At 35.5% G+C, this 11,464-nt stretch overlaps 1 protein-coding gene across 1 annotated transcript; it reads right to left on the bottom strand.

Moving 5' to 3' along the window:
• Positions 1 to 3,722: 3,722 nt before the first annotated feature.
• Positions 3,723 to 5,511, bottom strand: LOC120261915 (pentatricopeptide repeat-containing protein At1g74630-like). The gene has a single exon (XM_039269935.1). The coding sequence runs from the start codon at positions 5,487 to 5,489 to the stop codon at positions 3,957 to 3,959; it is 1,533 nt and encodes a 510-aa protein (XP_039125869.1). The 5' UTR covers positions 5,490 to 5,511; the 3' UTR covers positions 3,723 to 3,956.
• Between the last annotated feature and the right edge of the window lie 5,953 nt (positions 5,512 to 11,464).

Below are 11,464 nucleotides of genomic sequence, written 5' to 3'. Positions count from 1 at the left end.
GGAAGTTTATTCCAATTCTCATTCGATAGCTAATTTTGTTTCTATGAATGTTGGGCATAGTAATTCTCAAAGAGGAGGTATCTCTTTTCAAAGAGGGAGAGGTGATAATAAAAGGAGCAATATGTTCTGTGATTACTGCAAAAGCCATGACATTTGAAGGAAAGATGCTATAAATTGCATGGGTTTCCAGGAGGCTATAAAAGTACAAAAGATAGGAAATTTGTGGCACAGGTGCAAGGAGAAATGCAAGAAGGAAATGTTACAGACGGAATTCAGAACACTGCTCAGGTTCCTGACTTGACAAAAGACTTGTATACAAAGTTTCTCAAATTCTTGAATCATCAAAATGAAGGGGAGTCCAGTATTCAGTTAACAGGCTCTGCAAATTTTGCTGCTATGATAAGTTGATAACTAATTCTTTGTATAATTCCTTTGTTTTTAGTAATATTAGTGAGCAAGATTTCTCAAATCATTTTTGGATTTGAGACAGTGGAGCCAATGACCATATTTGCCATGACCGAAATTATTTTCAAACCATTTCACCTATTCTAAAACCTTTTAATATCTTCTTACCATCGGACACAAAGTAGTTGTTTTCCCCACATTGGCACGTATCCCAAATTGCTTCCAATTTTTAAACTAGAGAATGTTCTTTTTTTGTTCCTAGTTTTTTGTTACAACCTTCTAAATGTGAGTAAACTTACTCAACAAAAAGCAAAGGTAAAAATTATTTTTTTACATCAAATGTTTGCTTTTATGCAGACCCTTCAAAGTGAAGATGCCATGTGTTCTTGGTAAACTTCACAAGGGATTGTATTTGCTTCATTCTTCTAAACAAGCTCATGTTCCTCTTAAATTCACTGCAATTTTTGAACATAAGGATTGTATTTCTTTTACCGCACATTTGAAAATTTCTGTAATAACTTGGCACAATAGACTTGGCCATTTACCTTTCTACAAACTTCGATATTTATCTCTTGTTAATTGTAATGATGAAAAGAGTACTCTTGATTCCTGTAATATTTGTCCTCAAGCTAGACAACATAGAAAACCTTTTCCCCATAGTCAAATTCATACCAATTCAATTTTTGATTTAATACATGTGGACGTTTGGGGACCTTATCATAAACAAACTCATCAAGGATATAAATATTTTTAACCATAGTTGATGACTTTAGTAGAGCAACTTGGACTCTATTGAGTACAAAAGGGAATGCCTTGTCAATTTTAAAAGCTTTTGTTCATATGGTAGAAACTCAATTTGGAATGAAAATTAAGGTTGTTAGATTAGATAATGCTTATGAACTAGGTTCTAGTCTAGAAGGCAAACATTTTTTTGCAGAGAAAGGCATAATTCACCAAACAACATGTTCATATACCCCACAACAAAATGGGGTTGTAGAAAGAAAGCATAAGCATTTGTTAGAAACTTCCATAGCTCTTTTATTTCAGTCAAAATTACCTTTGAAATATTGGGAAGAATGTGTATTAATAGCCACCTATTTGATTAATAGAATACCTTCTAAAGTCTTACATAATAAAACACCTTATGAAATATTATTTGGGACAAAACCAGATTATACACACTTGAAAAGTTTTGGATGCTTGTGCTATATGTCTTCTATAAACAAACCTTTAGATAAATTTCAACCTAGAGCTATTTTTCGTATTTTTATAGGAAACTCATATGGTAAGAAAGGATATTTAGTTTTAGATCTTAAATTTCTTCAAACACACATTTCTAGAAATGTAACTTTTCAGGAATCAGTTTTTCCTTTTCATCAAAATTCTGAAACAGAAAAATCAGTTTTACCATTGCCCATACTAGATACAAATACAAATTCAATTTTTCCTCTTACTGAACAGCATTTATCTCATGATATTTCTATTTCAACAAATGCAACTCCAACTCAACAGCAAAATCCAGTACAATCATCTTCTCCACATCCTATTACCAATTTCCCCACACAAAGAAGAACTACTAGAGTTCATTCTAAACCTGCATATTTACAATATTATATCTGTAATAATGTCAATTCAGATGTTTCAAATACTTCATCTCTGCACTGCCCACACACTCTTACAAATTTTTTGCCGATCCCTCAACATTTTTGTTTCAATGTCCTGAATTCTAATAGCCAGAAATTGCACACTAATATTACTAAATTACAAGAACCAAATTCATATGAAGAAGCAGTTCTTCTACCAATTTGGCAAGAAGCCATGAATAAAGAGTTGGAGGCCTTGAAAATTAATAACACCTGGGATTTGATGAAGCTGCCCAAAGGAAAGAAACCAATTGGCTGCAGGTGGGTGTATAAAACTAAATACAGAGTAGATGGTTCTATAGAAAGATGTGAAGCAAGGCTAGTTGTGAAGGGCTTTACACAGAAAGAAGATATAGACTATACAGAAACATTCTCAGTTGTGGTAAAGATCACAACAACCAGATGTTTGATTGCTATTGCTGTGAAGAAAAAATGGCCTTTATACCAGTTGGATGTCAATAATGCATTCGTACATGGTGATTTACATGAGGAAATATATATATGAAAGTTCCACAAGATTTAACTACAGATAATCCAAGTTATGTCTGCAAATTACAGAAGTCCCTATATGGGCTGAACAGGCTTAAAGACAATGGTTCTCTAAGCTTTCAGATGCTTTAAGAACTAGAGGATACATTAGTTCCAAAAATGACTATTCTTTGTTTACTAAAAAGACAGATGATTTGATGGTTTTTTTAGCAATTTTATGTGGATGATATATTGATTACCGGCTCAAATGAAGAAAAAATTGAATCTTTGAAGATTTTTCTTGATATTCAATTCAAGATTAAAGATCTTGGAAGACTGCATTACTTTCTGGGAATTGAAGCTATCAGACAATCCAATGGAATTTTATTAACACAACAAAAGTATGATGTTGATATGCTAGCAGAATTTAATTGTGCCAAACTCAAATCTTTCTCAAGTCCACTACCAGTAGGAATTAAGCTACACATTGATGATAGTCCTCCTATTGATGATCCTACAATGTATTGACGCTTGGTTGGTAAGTTCAATTATCTTATACACACCAGACTTGACATAGCGATTTGCAGTACAATACCTAAGTCAGTTCATGGCTTCTCCAAGACAGAATCATATGGATGCAACAATTCACACTCTCAGATACATTAGTTCAAATCCAAGTCAAGGGATTTTTCTGAATGCAGAATTTGATTATACACTCTTGGCTTATTGTGATTCTGATTGGGCTTCCTGCCCAAACACAAGGCAATCAGTGAGTGGTTATTTCATATCACTTGGAGGTTCTCCTTTATCTTGGAAATCAAAGAAGCAACATGTTGTTGCACTATCTTCAGCAGAAGCAGAATATCGATCTATGAGAAGAGTTTGTTCTGAATTGGCTTGGTTAAGCAGATTACTCAATGAATTGACAGTACCTAATGTTACACCAATTGCTCTAAAATGTGACAATCAAGCTGCAGTATATATAGCTAAAAATCCAATCTTCCAACTAAACATATAGAAATTGATTGTCATTATGTTAGAGAGCAATTACAAAAAGGTTTAATCTCTTTACAACATGTACCATCCAAGCAACAACTAGCTGATGTTTTTACAAAAAATTTGTCTAGACCTCAACATCAACATCAAATTTCCTAGTTGGGAGTGTCTCAAGTTTCTTCACACCCTCCAACTTGAGGGGGGATGTTAGAGATGGGTTTTTAGTTTTTGGAGATATGCTAAAAACTCTGTTTCTTTTATTTTTCTAAATTTAATTAAGATAGTTGATTGTTGATGACTTAGCATCCATGTAATAAGCCACGTCATCAAGTTAGTTACAATGCTTTTATATATACAGCTGTAATAATTCAATTCAATTCAATGAATGAGTTCCATTTTCTCTCAAGCTTTTCTTCACTTCCTTCTCTTCCATTCATCCATGGATTAATTGATGTTCCTTTGAAGATCAAACAATCTTTGATCAATGTCCTGGCAGGGAGTTGATGCCCAGCTACTACTGACACCCGGAGTCTTTCGAGCCCCCATTTGCTCCATGTTCTGCCTCATATTTGAGGCCTCAGCTCGCCGGCCAGAGGCTGCATACATGTTGCTCAAGATCACATAGTAACCACCTTTGCCACTCTTCAATTGCTTTACCTTCTCCACTGCCTTTTCCGCAATCCTGACATTGCCATGGATATTACAAGCACCAAGCAATGCTCCCCAGATAACATCATTGCTCGGCATTGGCATGCTCTCTATCAATTGGTATGCCTCTTCCAATAGCCCTGCTCGGCCTAACATATCCACCATGCAACCATAATGCTCCACTCCGACAGCCACATGGTTATCCGGCATTGCCGCAAAAAGTCTCTGCCCTTCGCTTACTAGGCCTTGATGTGTGCACGCGCTAAGCACTGCAAGAAAACTAACTCCATCTGGCTTCACACCAGCTGCAGACATTTCATCAAACAGTTTAATGGCAGCATCTGCTGCCCCGTGCGCTGCATAGGCCGAGATCATTGAGTTCCAAGTGATCAAGCTCTTGTTCTTCGTTTCATCAAACACTTGTCGTGCACTCTTGAGACACCCACACTTGGCGTACATGTCAATCAGTGCATTGCATAGTGAGACCATCCAACCGAAACCTTTGTCATTGATGTAGCGGCGAATACCCTCACCGGCTTCCAAGTCACCGAGGGACGTGCAAGCAGAGATGACAGCAATCATGGTGACCTCGTCTGGCTGCATTGGCATCAACTGGAATAGCTTCAGAGCATCCTTCGCGCGTTGAGCGCGAGTGTAACCAGAAATCATGGCAGTCCAAGACACAACATCTCGTTCAGGCATTCCATCAAAAACTTTCCGCGCATTATCAAGATCAGAGACTCTCAGATGAGCAGAAAGTAAGCCGGACCATGAGACAACATCTGGTTCAGGCATTTCGTCGAACACCTGCTGAGCAGAGGCAGGATCGGCCAAGGCGTAGAGATGAATGAGAGCATTGTGGACGTCAGCATGGGAAGGGTGAGGACCGAGGCATCCAAACTTAAGCGCCTGAGCTTGGACATCCCCGGCCATGTTGGAGAGGCACCGGGAGCGCGCTTTTAGGATGAAGGTGAAGGAGAAAGGATCAGGAGAGATGGAACGGCGGCGCATTGAATTGAAGAGGGTGAAGGACTTTGAGGGGTCGGAGGAATTGGCGAAGCCCCGGATGAGGGTATTGTAGAAGAACGCAGTGGTGCTGTTGCTTCTGATGCAATGGTGGTAGGAGAAGAGGAGCGTGGCGTAGCGGAGGTTGCCGGCAGGGGAGACAGCGGCGAAGCGGAAGAGCTTGGCGAGAATGCGGTGATCGTGAAGATCGAAGCGAATCAGGCGGGCATGGATAAGCTTGAGTTTGAGCATGGACTCGCAGGCATTCGAGATGGAGAGCAGCGCCGTCGCCGTCGTACTCGTCGCCGTCGCCGCCGCCGCCATGACTACAACGGCGAAGCGAGAAAATGTTTTTAGGAGGGGTAAAAAAAAAATATTCAATTTTTACACAAACTAATTCAATTAATTAATTTGAAATTATGAAATTATTTAAAATTGAATTAAAACTAAATTAAATAATGTTTTATATTTAAAGAAAAAAGTTTGGTATTAATGGTGATTCGCGTTCAATATTATTTATTTATTTTTTTAAGTATGCGATCTTTTAGACCAATTAGTAATTTGTGAATAAAAAATAATTTGTTATTATATGGTTTTATTACTAATAAAAATATTAATTATAATTTTTATTTTCGAGAATATTGGACTGACAAATGATGATTTTCACGTAATAAATCATGTTTTTTATTATAATAAAATGTTATTATAGAATATTAGTCATTTCAGGGTAAATTGCAGATTTTTCAAACAATCACTTTGAAAACATCAAATATCATCCTCATATGTCATATATTGCATTTGGTTGCTGTGTAAAAGTAGTTTTAAAAAATTTTCTTGTAGATAATTATTGAAAAATAATTATTTAGGAGATAATTTTTAGAAGATTATGATATTTTACCTCGATTACTAGTAAATTTAATAATTATTAAATTATTGGAGAAATTTTTAATTTAAATTTAATAAAAAAATATGTTGAACTGTTGATCGGAAGTAATATCATTTTCATTTATATTAATGTCCATTTTGTATGAAGCAAGAATACTACCAAAACAAGGAAAGTGAGTTTTGAAGAAAAAAAAATAGTGTATTGCATTAATTGATTGGGAGATTTCCCTAATTTCCATAACAAATAAATGTACATAGCCGTAAAAAAGTTTCATTATAATTTTTTTTATAAATATAATAACTGCTATAAATTGAATGTATGGAGATCGAAAATTAAATATCTACTATTGTGATTTCACTTAATGACAAGATAAGAGATTTGGTGCAAATCTATACCCATAATTAAAAGTTATTACTAAAACTGCATTTTAAGGGCACGGACATAAATTCAAAAAAATTTAAATATTTTATACTAATATGAGCCAATGCTAATGAACTGTGACTTTTTGAGGCTTTTAGCATTTCATTACAATTTAATTCACTGCATCAGAGATTCAGATTTATCTTCTAAAATTTTGAAATTAAATTAAGCAAGCTATTATTTATTAAATAAAAAAATACACCCGACATAAATAATGCACAACTGTGTGCAAAAAGGCAAACCATAGAAACGAAAAGGACTCATCTTGCCTGGTTCCGGAACCAGGCGAGTTCCCTGGTCCTCCAATACGATGCTGACACAAGTCTCCACCAGAAGCTGCCACGTGGCCACATGGCCCATGAGAATCCAATTCTTCTTTTGACGGTGACAGTGAAAAGTTAGAAAAAAAAAACACTTTGATGGGCTGTCTCAGGCTTGGAGAGGGTTGGAAAGGGTTTTGCATTACTAACATTACTTCTATTGTTTTAATTTATCTGTTGTATTATGAACTTCAAATTTTGTGCATTTTCATCCTCATATTTTGATTTATTTTGCATTGTGAATTTCAGATGAATTTGTACATGCATTTGGCAGTATTTTGTCAACAATACATTTCTATAAATAATCAATTTACAAGATATAAAACAGAGAACATTCCTTATTAAAGACACAAAGCATACAAGAGAGACAGCTTGTACATTCATTTGGCATTTTTCTTCACTCAAAGAAGAAAAGAGTTGGGTAATTGCATAAGCCATGGGTTCAAATAACATAAACTTGAACCTCAACCCTGAATATATTTTCAGGGCCAATCAACCAACAAATTTACATACACTCCATCTTGTAAGGTGGTGAGGCTAACAGACTAAAAGAGGACAAGAAAGCAACAAAATCCTTGAAGTTCAATCCATCAGCCATCTTCAACAATCTCTACAAATCATTAAAAGAGAAAAAAAAAATCATATTTAATAACAAAAATCCAAACACAAATCACGCACTTAGAGTCATGAGAGCAAATATGGAGAGAGAGACTCAGATGGTTCTAAATATCAAAACAGAAATCTACCTTGATCCCAAAACTTATCTCTCTTTCTCTCTCTGTTAGATTTTGAAAATTTTAAAACAGAGGAAGAAGAGATAAAAAGCAAAGAAGAAAAGAAATAACAAACAAAAGAGGTTATAGGAAAAGAGAGAAAAGAGAAGAAAAAAAATGTGATTTTTCTCATTTTTTACCATCACCGTCAAAGATAAGCTAGATGGGTGTTTTCTCTCTTTTCTCATGGGCCACGTGGCCACGTGGCAGCTTATGGTGGAGACTTGTGTCAGCACCGTATTGGAGGACCAGGGACTCGCCTGGTTCCAGAACCAGGCGAGATGAATCCGTTTAGGGATGGCAATAATATCTAAATTTGACCCGACCCGACCCTATTCGACTCGAGTTTGACAGGTAAAATCCGATTTGACTGGGTTTTGGGTCGGATTTCGGGCAAAATTTGACTTGTATGAAACGGGTGTAGGTGCGGGTATAGGAATTCTAATACCCGACCCCGTACCCGTACCCGACACAAAATTAAAATTACTAAAATATATATACATATATATACATATATATACTAATATGTTCAACAACTAGGGGTGGCAATAATCTATCCGGACCCGCCAGCCCGGTTTTGTCCGGCCCGGAATAAAAAGGGTTTGGACATAAGGTTTGTAAATGCGGGACGGGTCCGGACATGGCTTGGTTGTCCGGATTTAAATCCGGGCCGGGTCCGGACATAGAAATTCGAACAACCGGGCCCTTTTAACCCCTAAAACTTTAAAAGCCCACAACCTTAGGCCCATTTGTTTTAAGCTCATTCTTCTAAAAACTTTAAACATATATTGTTTTTTCTATTAAGACTTACATTTTTCTATAATTTGAGTTGAGTTTTGGATTATTGATGTTTTTTTTTGCATTTAATGTGAATTAAATTATTTTTGTATAATTTAATATTTGAGCGAACTTAAAAATAGCTTATAGAATTCGGACAAATTTGGACATCCGGACAACCCGGTTTTAAAATAAACCGGGTTTGGACATGCCAAGTTTGTCCGGATTTAAAACCGGGCCGGGTCCAGACACAAGTTTTTCTATTTATATTAATAGTTGTCCGGACCCGGTTTTGTCCAGACCCGAATTTTTACCACCCCTATCTGCAACTTAACAATTTAGGGTTTTTTAAGTTGCATCATGGGCTTTCATCAAGGGATTTCATCAAGGGATTTGATGAACGCCCTCATCTGTGCTTTCCAATATGGGTAGTTGGAACCTTTGAGTAAAGGTGATCGAGTCACCGATACTCCTTCTCTTGCTGCCATCTTCAGAACTTCTTGCTTGGATCTCACCGGCCTTTACACCAAAGCACACACTGACGACCAACGCTCTGATATTACTTGATGGTTCTGGTGGGGGTGTGATGTGTTAAGTTCACTCAAAAACTCACTCAAAGATCAAACACTCACACACAATCAAAACAAGATAAAGGAGATAAGCAAATTAGTAACCCGGTTCGGCACAACCTTGCCTACATCTGGGGGGCCAGACCCGGAGAAACAATCCACTAAAAGAGGTATAATAACAAGGAGTACAACACTCACTCACTTTCTCAAAACAAAAAATATCCTCTCAAGATTGCTCGACGGCCACACTCTCAACTCCCACTGAAGAGTCTCTCACTGTTTGGCTCATCCTAAATCTTCAAGCAAGAAATCTTATATAGACGCACCGATGTCTAATAAAGTTACCTCTTTTAGAATTCTCCGCGGCTTCCTAACTTGGACACTTTCCAAAGTTAGATGTTGCAACACCCAGTTACAACATGACCCACCTTACTGAACATGACTGAGTTCTAGCCAGATGCACCCGAATCTGTAACCTTCAACCTCCCGGTTCTTTCGGTCCGCCTCATAGCAGTTGACTCGACCCGAGTTCCTCCTGTCTGCAGATGCTTCTTTTCTCACGTTACTTCAGAAGGTCTCCCTCTCCCGAGGGACGTGCCCACCAAGGCACACATGACCATCTCACCAAAGATAGCCACCGAAGATCTCTCGATCTTCTTTCCAAACTTGGCCCAAGTTTGGTCTTCCAAATGATCTTCTTTTGGCACATAAAATATTGTTACTAAACTTGATCTCATCTTCATCCAAGTTTAGCCTTCAATATCTTCAAGCATGATCTCCAATCATCCATGCTTGGATCTCCAAACCTCTAATCATATCTCATGCAATCTTCAAACAATCTCCACACATGACTAGTCTCCATAAATAGTTCCACCCATAGATAGCTCTTAGATCTTTTTTCAATTAATAATGCTAAATATGGTTTTGATGATCTCCTTAGCTTGTCCTTACTTTATTTAGTTTGTGTCTTCAAATAGTTTTACACCAAACTAAATCTTTGTGTCTTCATATCAAGTTTAACTTGTGTCTTCTAATAGCTTCATACAATCTTCATAATCTTGAATACTTGCCAATGATAGAATATTCCTCTCTCTTCAAATAGATCTTTCTAAAAGAAGCTCTATCAAAGATATGGATTGTCATCCCGGATCTTACCAAGGATAGACAATCATACCTAAAATAAAACTTACCTTTTTTGAAAAGATCCTATAGTCTTAATGCACTTTCCAAAAATAGTTTATCATCACATGATTGTATTGAGAGGAATATCTAGTAAATAAAATATTCAACCTTGATATTCATAAAATCTCCACCTTGATCTTCATCACAAGTCATGACCTCATCCTTTGCCACATCATCATCCTAATCACCATTTTTTTTATGAGTCATTTCTAGCCACATCATCATCCCCATGCCATGTCACCATTTGGCTTGTCATATAATGCCAATCCACGTCATCAGACTTAACAGTACTTCGTCTTTATCTATGTTTTTCTTAGCAAAAAAAAAATCACAAATGGACAGCATCCGGGGCGTGCAACAACCCATGAGAAGAAGAGCACAAAAGGACCTTTAGCAATGCTTTTTCAATATCCCAAGTTTACAGGCATAAAATGGAATATTGTGGTTCAACAGTAAAAGCCAATAATCAAATTTATCACAACTACCAAGTTTCATCTCATCATAATGATATATTATAATACTTCAACTTCGATTTTAACTAAATTTAAGATTTACCTAACTGACAATGCCAAACTTATTTTTAAATACAAACGGGAAGATAGCAAATTTATAAGATATAAAATATATCTTATCACAACAGATAAAATCCCAATTTAATATATGATGATATGATGTTATAATATCTATCATCAGCATCCCAATTTATACTGGATTGAATTGAAAAGGCAGTACTGGAAATGGCCCAACCACAGTTGTTCCCTTGTGGTGTGTTTGATGTCTAACTAAATGCAGCACAAGTAGTACAGAACAAAACAAGTAATTGTGATACAACACAATTACTTATATTGTATCTTGTTTGATCTTTATGGACATCATAAAAAAAGTTTTGTACTATTCTTTGTTTGATTTCTACGAGTACTAGACAAATTGTAAAATTACTTCTAATACCCTTTATAGTATCTCATATATATTTGTTTTAGAATAAACAATTTTACAAGTAAATTTCAAATTTTTTTACAATATCAATATTAACCTAACTAAATTTTGTATAATTAATCAACTTATTAAATCATAATTGTATTTTTTAAATTTTTGAAATATAGAAAAAATATATTTTATTACTAAACATACATGATAAATTCGGTTAATATGTGAATCCACTAAACAATAAAATTTGTTACTCTATAATCTTATTAAATATACTAAAATCTATAATCCATAAAACCTAATTTATAATTAATAATCTTATTAAATCATAATTATATTTTTATATTATATACACTAATTTAAAGAAAATGAGGTTTCAAAAAATTAATTTCACATTGTTTTTACTATATAAACAAATTTAAAAATGTGAATAAAATAAATAATA

Source organism: Dioscorea cayenensis, chromosome 5, assembly GCF_009730915.1.
Source record: "Dioscorea cayenensis subsp. rotundata cultivar TDr96_F1 chromosome 5, TDr96_F1_v2_PseudoChromosome.rev07_lg8_w22 25.fasta, whole genome shotgun sequence".
Taxonomy (NCBI): Eukaryota; Viridiplantae; Streptophyta; class Magnoliopsida; order Dioscoreales; family Dioscoreaceae; genus Dioscorea; species Dioscorea cayenensis.
The sequence above is the reverse complement of the archived record's forward strand: the minus strand, read 5'-3'. Positions and strand labels throughout refer to the sequence as shown.

What these genes read in the sequence shown, in the direction of transcription:
- LOC120261915 (XM_039269935.1), bottom strand. Translation starts at nt 5,489, where the DNA reads ATGGCGGCGGCGGCGACGGCGACGAGTACGACGGCGACGGCGCTGCTC.